This window comes from Rhinolophus hipposideros (genome assembly GCF_964194185.1).
Source record: "Rhinolophus hipposideros genome assembly, chromosome: X".
In the NCBI taxonomy this organism is placed as follows: Eukaryota; Metazoa; Chordata; class Mammalia; order Chiroptera; family Rhinolophidae; genus Rhinolophus; species Rhinolophus hipposideros.
The window spans coordinates 45,269,927-45,283,419 of record NC_138046.1 but is presented as its reverse complement, the minus strand read 5'-3'; the positions used below and the strand labels follow the sequence as shown (position 1 = coordinate 45,283,419).

Sequence of the window (13,493 nt, the reverse complement as noted above, 5' to 3'; positions counted from 1 at the left end):
TTTAGCGCTGAGTAGGTGGGGGTGGGGCTAAGTCTGGGAGGGTAGGGAGAGATTGGCTTGTCCCCGTGCCTATGCCTTCTGTCCTTTGCTTGGTAGTGAGGGCTTAAACTGCCATTTTCACCCTTATTTTCTCAGTCTTTACTCCGAGGTCTCTGCCCTGAGTGTTGGTTTTAGCTGTGCTATATGCTGATCCCTCAGGTGGGACTGTGGGCCATAAGGGGAGCGCAAGCAGACCGAATGCTTCCATCTCCTGTAAATGCGGTAGCTCTGGAATTCAGGGGGCTCGGAACTCTGCTCTGTGTTCTGCACCCGCGCGGCCCGTGTCTCTGCACTTTGCCGTTCCCTCTCACCCCCCAGCTCGCCCACATTTTTGCCCACCAATTTGCCCACATTTAGATGATTTCAGTTATGTTTCTCTTAGTCTTGCCTGTCTGCTTTGCAGGGAGTCCTTTGTGGAATTATAGCTGTTCAAATTGTTGTAAATTCTAGGAAAGATTTCAAGAGGCTGAACCTCACACCGCTATTTTTATGACATTATGGCTTGTTTCCATATCTTTGCTGCTATGAATAACACTGCAATAAACATAGGGATATTGGGGATATTTACTTACTTACATATTTATTTATTTATTTATTTATTTAATATTTTGGATTTCTTTGGATAAATACCCAGGGGTGGAATGTGGAATTTGTGTCATAAGGTAGTTCTATTTTGAATTTTTTGAGGAACATCCATACTATTTTCCATAGTGGCTATACCAGTTTGAAGCCCTGTTGAGGATTCCCTTTTCTCCACATCCTTGCCAGCACTTGTCTGTTGATTTAGTGATGATAGCCATTCTGACAGGAGTTAGGTGGTATGTCATTGTGGTGTTTATTTGCATTTCTCTGATGATTAGTGATGTTGAGTATCTTTTCATATGTCTATTGGCCACCTGTATGTCCTCCTTAGAGAAATGTTTATTCATGTCCTCTGCCCATGTTTTAATTGGGTTGTTTGGTTTTTTTTTTGGTGCTGAGTTGTATGTGTTTTTTATAAATTTTGGATATTAACCCCTTATCAGATGTGTCATTGGCAAATATCTTCTCCCATTCAGTAGGATGTCTTTTTATGTTGGTGATGGTTTCCCTTGTTGTGAAAAACCTTTTTTTGAGTTTGATGTAGTCTCATATGTTTATTTTTTCTCTTCCTTCTCTTGCCCAAGGGGACATATCAGTAAAAAATATTACTAAGGGTAAAGTCTGTGAGTTTGCTTCCGGTATTTTCTTCTAGGAGTTTTATGGTTTCGGGTGTTACATTTAAGTCTTTAATCAATTTTGAGGTTTTTTTTTTTTTGTAAATGGTGTAAGAAAGTGGTATAATTTCATTTTTTTCATGTATCTGTCCAGTTTTCCCAGCACCATTTATTAAATAGACTGTCTTTATCCCATTGTAAATTTTTGCTTCTTTGTCATTGGTTAAATGATCATATATGCATGCATTTATTTATGAGCTCTCTATTCTGTTTCATTGATCTATGTGTCTGTTTTTATGCCAATACCATGCCGTTTTGATTACTATAGCCTTGTAGTATGATTTGATGCCGGGTAGTGTGATACCTCCTACTTTGTTCTTCTTTCTCAGGATTGCCATGGCTATTTGGGGTGTTTTATGGTTCCATATAAATTTCAGAATTATTTATTCTACTTCTGTGAAAAACGTCATTGGTATTTTGATAGGGATTATGGTGAATCTATATATTGCTTTGGGTAGTATTGACATTTTAACTATTTTAATTCTTTGTATTTATTAGTATTATATATATTACCATTATTGATATCTTCTTTAATTTCTCTCTTCAATATCTTATAATTTTCTGAGTATAGGTCTTTTACTTCCTTGGTTAAATTTATTTCTAACTATTTTATTGTTTTTGATGCAATTGTAAACAGGACTTTTTTCTTTTTTTTATTTTAATTTTATTTTTTCATCCCTCACACCGTGAACCCCCCTCCCCCCATCCACCACCACCCCGACCTCACACCGAGCCATCACATTATACACATAAAATTATAGTTCGCATTCATTAATGTCCAGCCTCTGGTGTACAATGCCATGACCAGGCATCCACAGCATCCCTGAGGTGGTCTCCCAAACAGGACACATGTCCATCGGACACCCAACAAAATCCCCAAACACTATTGAATAAGATCCCCAAAGTAATTCTCAAAAAACCCTGAGCCATCCTGTGGTCACCAGCCGCCCCCCAACCCTTTCACCCTTCCCCCCATCCCCAAACCCCTCCTCCCTGCCCATCTAACAACTCTCGGGTTTTTGTGTCCCCAAAACTGTTTCTGATTAGTTCATACACATATTATTTTCTTTAGATTCCGCATATAAGTGAGATCACATGGTACTTGTCTTTCTCTTTCTGACTTATTTCACTTAACATAATGTTCTCTAGATCCTTCCATGTTGTTGCAAATGATAAGATTTCTTTTTTCTTTATGGCTGCATAATACTCCATTGTATAAATGTACCACAGCTTTTTAATCCAGTCATCGACCGATGGGCATTTCAGTTGTTTCCATATCTTGGCTATTGTGTAAAGTGCTGCAATAAACATAGGAGTGCATACAGATTTTTGAATTGGAGTTTTGGATTTCTCCGGGTAGATGCCTAGGAGTGGAATTACTGGATCATAGGATACTTCTATCTTCAGATTCCTGAGATACCTCCATACTGATTTCCATAGAGGCTGCAATAATCTGCAATCCCACCAACAGTGCACTAGCGTTCCCTTTTCTCCACATCTGCACCAGCATTTGTTGTCTGTTGATTTATTGATGAGAGCCATTTTGACTGGGGTGAGGTGGTATCTCATTGTAGTTTTTATTTGCATTTCTCTGGTGGTTAGTGAAGTTGAGCATTTCTTCATATGTCTTCTTGCCTTCTGTATGTCCCTTTTAGAAAAATGTCTCCTCAAGTCCTCTGCCCATTTTTTAATTGGGTTGTTTGATTTTTTGGAGTTGAGTTGAGTAAGTTTTTTATAGATTTGTGATATTAATCCCTTATCAGATATATCATTGGCAAATATCTTTTCCCATACAGTAGGATCCCTTTTTGTTTTATTGATGGTTTCCTTTGCTGTGAAAAAACTTTTTAGTTTGATGTAATCCCACATGTTTATTTTTTCTCTTACTTCCCTCGGGCGAGGGGATATATCAGTGAAAATCTTACTCCGAGTAATGTCCATGAAGTTTCTTCCTATATTTTCTTCTAGATATTTTATGGTTTCAGATCTTACATTTAAGTCTTTAAGCCATTTTGAATTTATGTTGGTATATGGTGTGAGGAGGTGGTCCAGCTTCATTTTCTTGCATGTGTCTCTCCAGGTTTCCCAACAGCATTTATTGAACAGACTGTCTTTACCCCATCGTACATTCTTGCTTCCATTGTCGTAGATCAGATGGGCGTATAGGCATGGATTTAATTCTGGACTCTCTATTCTGTTCCATTGATCTATGTGTCTATTTTTATGCCAGTACCATGCTGTTTTGATTACTGTAGCCTTGTAGTATAGTTTGAAATCAGGTATCGTTATACCTCCCACTTTGTTCTTATTTCTCACGATTGCTGAGGCTATCCGGGGTCTTTTATGGTCCCATATAAATTTCAGGATTATATGTTCTATTTCTGTGAAAAACGTCGTTGACAGTTTGATAGGAATTGCATTGAATATGTATATTGCCTTAGGCAGTATGGACATTTTAACTATATTAAATCTTCCTATCCATGAACATGGAATGTGTTTTCATCTATTTATGTCTTCTTTCATTTCTTTCTTCAGTGTCGTATAATTTTCTGAGTACAGATCTTTTACATCTTTGGTTAGATTTATTCCCAGATATTTTATAGTCTTTGGAGCAATTGTAAATGGAATTGTTTTTTTAATTTCTCCTTTTGATATTTTATCATTAGTATATACAAATGCAACTGATTTCCGAATATTAATTTTATATCCTGCTACTTTACTAAATTCATCTATCAGTTCTAATAGTTTCTTGGTGGAGTCTTTAGGGTTCTCTATATATAGTATCATATCATCTGCATATAGTGATAATTTTACTTCCTCCTGACCAATTTGGATGCCTTTTATTTCTTTCTCTTGTCTGATTGCTGTGGCTATAACTTCCAGCAATATGTTGAATAGAAGTGGAGAAAGTGGGCAACCTTGTCTTGTTCCTGATCTTAGGGGGAATGGTTTTAGCTTTTTCTCATTGAGTATGATGTTAGATGTGGGTTTGTCATATATGGACTTTATTATGTTAAGATATGATCCCTCTTTTCCCACTTTCTTAAGGGTTTTTATCATAAAATGTTGCTGTATTTTATCAAATGCTCTTTCTGCATCTATTGATATGATCGTGTGATTTTTTATTTTTCATTTTGTTAATGTGGTGTATCACATTAATTGATTTGCGGATGTTGAACCACCCCTGCATACCAGGGATGAATCTCACTTGATCATGGTGTATCATCTTTTTAATGTACTGCTGAATTCTGTTCGCTAATATTTTGTTGAGAATTTGTGCATCTATGTTCATTAGAGATATCGCCCTGCAGTTTTTTTTGTTTTTGGTTTTTTTTTGTTTTTTGTTTTTTTGTGGTGTCTTTGCTTTTGGGATCAGGGTGATAGTGGCTTCATAAAAAGTGTTTGGGAGTCTTCCTTCCTTCTGTATTTCTTGGAAGAGCTTGAGGAGAATAAGTGATAATTCTTTTTTGAATGTTTTGAAAAATTCACCTGTAAAGCCATCTGGTCCAGGGCTTTTGTTTGTTGGGAAATTATTGATTACTGATTCAATTTCCCTGGTGGTAATCAGACTGTTCAGGCTTTCTGTTTCTTCTTGAGTTAGCCTTGGAAGGTTGTGCGCCTCTAGGAAATTGTCCATTTCTTCCAGATTGTCAAATTTGTTGGCATATAGTTGCTCATAGTAATTTCTTAAAATTTTTTGTATTTCTGTGGTGTCTGTTGTCACTTCTCCTCTTTCATTTCTGATTTTATTAATTTGGGTCCTCTCTCTCCTTTTTTTAATGAGTCTGTCTAAAGGTTTGTCAATTTTCTTTATCTTCTCTAAGAACCAGCTCTTGGATTCATTGATCTTTTGTATTGTTTTTCTGGTTTCTATTTCATTTATTTCTGCTCTGATCCTTATTATCTCCTTCCTCGTGCTCCCTTTGGGCTTATTTTGCTGTTCTTTTTCCAGTTCCCTTAAGTGTGAAGATAAACTGTCAATTAGTGATGTTTCTTGTTTCTTGAGGTAGGCCTGCAGTGCTATGAACTTCCCTCTTAGGACTGCTTTCACAGCATCCCATAGAAAATGGGTCGTCGTGTTCTCATTCTCATTTGTCTCGAGATATCTTTTGATTTCTTCTTTGATCTGCTGCTTGACCCATTCATTATTTAGTAACATGTTATTCAGCTTCCATGAATTGGTGTGTCTTTCTGGTTTTTTTTTCCTGTAGTTCATTTCTAATTTCATAGCACTGTGGTCAGAGAAGACAATTGGTATGATTTCAATTTTCTTAAATTTATCAAGGCTTGTTTTGTGTCCTAACATATGATCTATCTTGGAAAATGTTCCATGTGCACTTGAGAAGAACGTGTATTCTGCAGCATTGGGGTGAAATGCTCTGAAAATATCGATTAAAGCCAACTGCTCCAAAGTATCATTTAAGGCTGTTGTTTCCATATTGATTTTCTGTCTGGAGGACCTGTCCCTTGTTGTCAGAGGTGTGTTGAAGTCCCCTACTATGATAGTGTTGCTGTTGATCTCTGTCTTTATGTCCATCAGTACCTGTTTTATATATTTAGGTGCGCCTATGTTAGGTGCATAGATGTTTACTAGGGTTATGTCCTCTTGTCAGATTGATCCCTTTATTATTATATACTTCCCATCTTTGTCTTTTATTATGTTCTTCATTTTAAAGTCTATTTTGTCAGATATAAGTATTGCAACTCTAGCTTTTTTCTCACTTCCATTTGCATGAAATATCTTACTCCAACCTTTCACTTTCAGCCTGTGTGTGTCTTTTGATCTGAGATGAGTCTGTTGTATACAGCATACAGGGTCTTGCTTCCTTATCCACTCAGCCACCCTATGTCTCTTGATTGGAGCATTTACTCCGTTTACATTTAAAGTGATTATTGATAGGTACATAGTTATTGCCGTTTTTAAATTTGTAGTAAATTGTTTTCATCTTTTTTTATTTCCAGAAGCCCTTTTAGTATTTGTTGCAATGCTGGCTTGGTTGTAATAAATTCTTTCAGTTTGTTCTTTTCTGGGAAGCTCTTTATCTCTCCATCAACTTTAAATGATAGCCTTGCTGGATAAAGCAATCTATGTTGTAGGCCTTTGCTTTCCATCACTTTGAGTATTTCCTGCCACTCCCTCCTGGCCTTCAATGTTTCTGTAGAAAAGTCATTTGATAGCCTTATGGGAGTTCCCTTGTACGTAACCTTCTGCCTTTCTCTTGCTGCTTTCAAGATTCTCTCTTTGTCTTTAAGCTTTGCCATTTTAACTATAATGTGTCTTGGTGTGGGCCTGTTTGGGTTTATCCTGGTTGGAACTCTCTGCACTTCCTGGGTTGTATGTTGGTTTCCTTCATCAGGTTAGGGAAGTTTTCAGACATAATTACCTCAAATATGTTCTCAATCCCTTGCTTCCTCTCTTCGCCTTCTGGTATTCCTATGATGCGCATGTTGTTGCGCTTGATGTTATCCCAGAGGTCTCTTAACCCATCTTCATTGTTTTCTATTCTTTTTTCTTTCTGTTGTTCAGTTTGTGTGATCTCTGCTAACTTGTCTTCTAATTCGATCCTCCGCTTCATCTAACCTGCTGGTCATTCCTTCAAGTGAGTTCTTAATTTCGGTAATTGTGTTCTTTAGTTCTAGCTGGTTGTTCGTTAAGATTTCTACATCCTTTTTTAGTTCTAACTGGTTGTTCTTTATGATTTCTATATCCTTCGTTATGTCTTCTCTAAGCTCCTTAAACATTCTTATCACCAGTGTTCTGAACTCTGTCTCTGACAGGTTGGTTACCTCTGCTTCATTTGGTTCCAGTTGTGGAGGTTTCTTCTGTTCTTTTATTTGGGAAATGTTTCTTTGTCTCCCCATTCTGACTGACTCTCTGTGTTTGCTTTGATGTAGTAGGAAGATCCTCTAGAGCTCTTAGTTCTTGCTGGGTTATCTTATGTAGTATGTGTCCTTTATATTTGACTTGGACTACTTTGTTCTTCTCCTCTGCATGTGCTCCACAGGTGGTTCGTGTGTTTAGTATATTGTCCTGTTCAAGAAGAACTTTAATTGTTTTTTGCTTGTGAGTAGGTGGGTTTAACTCCTAGGCCGTCTAGTTGTGAAACTTGGCTCTGCCCACCGCAGCGTGTTCTGCTGGGTGAGGGTTGGCCACTTAAATGAGGTTTGGCCTCTATGGGTTCTGGTGCCTTCAGAGAATTCCCTCTGGGTGTGTGACTTGTAGGTCAAACCCGGTAGTACTCTGGTTTGGTCCAGGGTTGGCTTTTGGATATGTTGAATCTTGTGCCTCTTAAGCTGGGCCCTGTTAGGGCAGTTTCAGCAGAAATCAAGTTACCAAGTACAACAACAACAACAACAAAGAAAACAAATCAAGTACATTCACATGTAAAATACAACTGACAATCCCCACTCAACATAGGCAAAGATATCAAAGAAATAAAGGCAGAACAAAGCAAATCACAACAAGCAGAAAAAGAAAAAAAACCAAGGAAAGCAAAACAGAAAGCAGCACCAGTCTTGGCTTAAGCCCACCAAGTAATCTCCAGGTTGTCTTCCGTTGTGCCAAAGAGTTCCCTGCCTATTGCGCAGGCAGCGCTGGTCACCTGGTGCCCAGAGTGAATTTGGGAGTGTAGATTTAAATGCGAGGGGCTAAGGGGTTTGGATGACAGTTTTCAGAGAGACAGTGCAGTTTTTCTCCTTTCCTGCACAAATGCACGCTGAGAGTAGCTCCACCAGCCCTGTGCCCAGTACTCCTGAGTCTTAGGGCCCTTTTTCTGTGGGTGTGTGGCAGGGGGCGTGTGGGAGATCTCTAAGCTGCTGAAAGCCGGGAGCTGCGTCTGCCGCTTACTGTTGAACTCAGGGAGTGCTTCCACGGTTGCCCTTGCCCTGCCCCAGGCCAGCCAGAGAGGGTGGGGGCTGGGGATGGAGGGGTCTTCTCTCTCCCAGGCCAGCCACGTCACACTCCTCCCTCAGGCCCGAAAAGGTAGTGGCTAGGGGTGTGGGAGTCTCCTCTCTCCTCGTCCAGCGAAAATCCCCTCCTCCCAGCCTCTTCCGAAGGTCAGACCTGGCTGCCAATCTTCCTAGCGCCTGAGCACAGACGCCCCTCTGTAATCTGACACTACTCCTCAGTTCAGCGGTCAGTTTAAGTCTGTTCCAGGAGTCTCCGGTCCGTCCTGGGATTCGCGCAGCAGTCGCCGTCAGGCCTGGGCTCTGCCGTGGAGGGGGGGGCGCGTTTCCACTTTGCGCCTCTCTCTCCTCCCCTGCTTGCCCAACTAGCGCACCCCAAAGCAAACCTTCCACGAGTCTGCGCTCCGTCCTGGGCGCCGCGGCGGCGCGGCCGCGGCCGCTGGCCTCGGCTCCGCTGTGGGGGAGGGAGCGCGCTTCCACTTCGCTGTCCTGCCTTTTCGCCTGCTCGCAATCAGCGCTCACCTTCAGGTAATTCCTCCACGAGTCTCCCCGCTGTTCTTCAAGTAATCCTTCCACGAGTCTCTTAGGAGTCTCTTAGCTGTTCTGCGTGATGAGCAAAGAGTTGTTTGATGGGTTATATGTCCCGTTTGTAATAAGATCCAGAGGAGAACTCAGAAAATGTGCCCTGCTGCCGCCATTCCTATGACGTCACCCCCTAGGATTTTTTCTTAATTTCTCTAACAGTTTGTTATTAAATGCAACTGATTTCTAGATTTTAATTTAGTATCTTGCTACTTTGCTAAATTCATTTCTCTGTTCTAATAATTTTTTTGGTAGAATCTTTGAGGTTCTCTCTATATAGTATCATGTCATCTGCAAATAATGACAATTTTACTTCTTCCTTTCCAATTTGGATGCCTTCTGTATCATTCTAATGTCTGATTTTTGTGGCTAGAACTTCCAGTACTATGTTGAATTAAATTGGTGAGAGTGGGGATTCTTGTCTTATTCCTGATCTTAAGTGCAGTGCTTTTAGATTTTGCTCATCTCTTTTTTTGTAAAACAGATTATAGTGCCTTCACTCATTACTCACATGGTTGCTGTGAGGATCAAATGAAACCAGAACAAAATGGAAGATACTGGCACTTTTGTGCATTACCTCATTCTCAGTTAAGGTCACCTTCATTGCCAGCTATCAGTCATTATCATTTTTCACATCTTACTACTAAAGAAACAAACTAACTCACCCATAAGTTTGCAAGTAGGGAGAAAATAAAAGGTAAGAGGTTGGGGAATAAAAAAATAATGATCTCTGAAAATTATAAATGCCACAAATTTGCAGTTGTTATAATTTATATTAGCATGATAAGACTAGTGTCCTTTACATTCTTGAGACAACAGATACTTGTTATCAGCAAACCAAACAGAATTTATTTTCTAGGGATCAAAAATGACATGCTAAATATTAATTCAAATTTTATGTTTGTATTTATATAGTATGAATCTATTTCAAATATTAATGATTTCAAACAAAAGAAATCCAATTTTTCTTACAATTTCTCATTTTGTTAAAAGAAATTTCTTTTGTACAAATGCAAGTGATTAAAATGTGTTACTAAATATAACCATATTATTGCATTAATGGATCCCTTTTACCTACTTTGCATGTACGGTAGTGTCTGCAGCAGTCAAAATCAGTTGTGAGTCTAAAACTTCAGATCTGGCATGAATGGAAAGGTTAGGCTGCATAAACCCATCTTGGTTAGCCTTAATATTTCTTGCCTAATACATAATACATAATATATAAGCCTTTTACAATATGCCTTGTTTTATACAACCCATGATTCTGAAATATATGCAAAATACATTTTTTTAAAAAAAATAATTATTTTTAAATGTATTAGGGGAATTTACTATTTGAAGAATTCATGTAGTGGGTCTTTTTGTTAGGTTGAATTATATGAAATTGCCAATATTTGAGCATTTTTGACTTACAGAAATGGCAATTGCATGTGGTTCAGTGTAATAAAAAGTGAGGAACCATTCTTTCACCTTAAAACAGAGTACATTTATATACATTTAGGCTAGCATGAAATGTTTTCAAGAGTGAGGAGGGAATGGACAAGTCAGCATTTTGGATATATGGATGAATTCAAATAATGCCCATTGATTGCTCTAGCTGTCTCTTTGAGCAGTAATATATATTAATTAATACATTGGGGGATATAATATAATATAAAAGGAGAAATTCTTTTCTTTACCGTAAGTTTGCTATGATGAAAACATTCACTGTATTTTCCTAAAGATTAAATACCACGTGAGGCACCATAATGACACATTTGCTTAAATGCATCTCCATTTATGTTATCACTGGAAACTGTGAGGGGTTATGCTGCTATTTTAGTGCAATCTGTGCTGTATGCTTTAGTTAATGCTCAGTGAAAATCTGGGTCCCGTGGGGCAGTTGTGATGAAAGAGAGTGGTTGTTTTCCAGGTGAGTAACCGAAACATAAATTAGTAATCTTCATCCAAGTCCGTGATTAAAGAGCAGTTTCAAGCTCCTGAAATTTGTGTTGAGGAGGTAGGAATAGATTTGCAGACTGTTTGTTCATTAAATTCAGCAACAAGGCATTGGATATCTTGCTGTTCACTGCTGTTTAAAGTGTAATCAGTTTTCATTTATCCAGCCACTGACTTCTTAACTGTAAAGCACATTCAAATACTATAAGCACAAAAGGGAGAGGGGAGACTTGTATCCTTAACAAATTTTGGGGTATATTGCCAGCCTCTGAGGAAGTCCACGTGTGGTTACCAAGAACCAATATTTTAAAGGGTACATGGATTTTGGGTGTAGACTAAAGACACAACTTAAACCACCAAATGTAATAATATGAGAGTCACTTTGCATTTGGGAAAATATAATGCCCAAAGGGAAGTGTATGAGCTATCTGAGTCTTAGCTTACCTGAGGCTCTCTTCTGAATGGTATAGAATTCAGCTGCCATCTCTTACAGTGTACTGTTGTAACAGGTGTTCCATAGTCAGCCTTGCTGCTAAGTTTAGCTCTGCATGTGGGGATTTTACACTTTACAGCCCCTTGGAGAGGGAAGTATTGGCAAATTACTGCGTACAAAAGTAGAAAGCATTTGGGAATTTTACCACCAGGCTAGATTTAGATCAGAGTAAAGGGGCCGATCTAAATTTGTAACAGGCTAGAGAGAGCTGCATGTCTGGTGGAGGTGGCATTAACCTAATATCTATTTCATTTCTCTCACTACCACTGCAGTTCCCAAGGGAGCACCCTGTGAAATTTGATGACCATCTTTTAGGTGCAAGAGAGAACTGTTTTGTTAAAGCAGGAAGAATTTAACACAGGTGTATTAGTTCTTTGGTGACAAGAATATGACCAGCCTTCTAATTTCTAATTTGTAAACAGAACTTATCTCCCTTGATTCCCATTTGGAACATTATTTAAAAAAAAATCAAATTCTTTCTCTACTACTGGCATATGAGGGCTACTTATGAGAATGGAATTTTTCAAAATATATTTCTCCTGTAGGTAATAAATGAAACTTCATCTTCATCTGAAGTTCATCTTTTGGCAAGGATCAGGAAGGGAGGAACATTATCTGGGAAAGAAAAATGTGAATGTGAGGACATTAATCTCAGTAAGGATTTGTTGCAGTATTGTTTAGTTCTTTCCTCCTTTGTTTCTTTGTTTTTCTTACTGAGATTCAAAAGAAGTTTGGTGATGACTAAATAGTTCTCTGATCATTTTTCAGAAAGAAAAACCTGGCACCGAGAGGCTTGAATGTTTCATCCAAAGCCACACTCATTCAACAACAGAATACCAATATGATTTCATTTCTGCTTTAAACTACAGTTGAGTCTTCTTTGCTAAGGCCACCTTTAAATGCAGCTCATATTTGTGTGCAACTCAATCCTGAAGCATGATAGGTAGGGAGAAAAAGGCAAAGGTTGATTGTCATGAGCACATTTTGACTTAATTTTCCCTTGGTTTTTTTGGGAGCTCATCATCCCAAATTTTCATAATACATCTGTCATTATCTGAGTTTTTAAAAGTCCAGATGTGAAATGCACACTTTACCTCTCTAGATGAATTTGTTGACTGGAAACATCTTTCTGCAAACTTACTCTTTAAACTGAAACAGTTTCTTGAAAAGTTTTCTTTCATTTGGGACAAACTCAATGGCCTTAGATGATAAAATCACTTCCCCTTTGGGAAAGGTGCATGGTCCCTTCCATTAATCTCTGACATGATTTAGCTTCATATCAGCAGATAAGATTCTTTAGGGTCCAAGTACTAAATTAGAATTTATCGTTTTCTTGGGGTAACCTCTTTGAACAATCAGCCCTTTCAAAAGCAAATTTTCCTTGTTCTTGGAGCTTCCAAGGATCCTGTGTTTATTTACAATAGCTGCATACGAATTTCTGTGGTCTCAGGTTTGCTCAAGGCCCAGGCACTTTTTGTTTACTATAGAAACCTGCCCTCCCAACCAACTGTCGTTTCCTATATTCCTGGCAAAGAATGAATCTTAAAACCTGTTAGATATCCCACAAGCAGAGTCAAGATAAAGAATAACACCAAAAAACACATGAACAACTTTTTGTTAAAGAACAACTTGACTTCCTACATGCAGTGCAACAAAGTAAGATTTTCTGAACATCAACATACAAGGGTTAACTGAGGTCCCCTACAGCTCTCTTCATCCTGGCTTTAAGGAGTGGGGATTTGACTCTGCATCTCTACATCTGTGAATTGAAGAACACTTTCTGTGCTCTCCGAGGTGATGGGTGAAATGACATGTTTGAGCCGAAGGAGCATTGTGAAGAGCAGGAAGAGGAGAATGGCCAGGAGGCTCAGGAATAAGCCCACATACATGTATAGGTTGGAATACTTATCTGAAGTGGTGTCAACCTCTGTTGCTAGGGTGGGGAAATGGGCCCGCCCAGTGAGATTTCCATGGTACTTGAAAATTACCTCTGTCATCACTCAAGACTTGAATCGGTACCTGTTTCTATTTGATTTCTATTGCCCTTGAGGCATTCCACAGTCACGTAGGCTGTCTCTGAATATATTGGAGGTTTTCTAGCAATCTCATACAAAGCAATCACGACCAGAGCCAAGTCAGTAGTGCACAAGCAAGAAAATGGAGATGTTCTAATTTGGCAATTGCCACACCTTCTCTGTCCTCCAGAAGAGCAACCCCTCCCAAATAGGATTTGTCAGAACTTCTTAATCATTTTTAAAAAACATATAAATATTTATTTT

The 13,493-nt window shown here is 38.7% G+C and overlaps 1 protein-coding gene across 1 annotated transcript; it reads right to left on the bottom strand.

Annotated features, from left to right (window-relative positions):
• Nucleotides 1-12,938: 12,938 nt before the first annotated feature.
• Nucleotides 12,939-13,211, bottom strand: SERTM2 (serine rich and transmembrane domain containing 2; the record flags this gene model as incomplete). Its single annotated transcript, XM_081042470.1, has 1 exon — nucleotides 12,939-13,211. One exon carries the CDS (start codon nucleotides 13,209-13,211, stop codon nucleotides 12,939-12,941), a length of 273 nt encoding a protein of 90 aa, XP_080898596.1.
• Nucleotides 13,212-13,493: the final 282 nt, after the last annotated feature.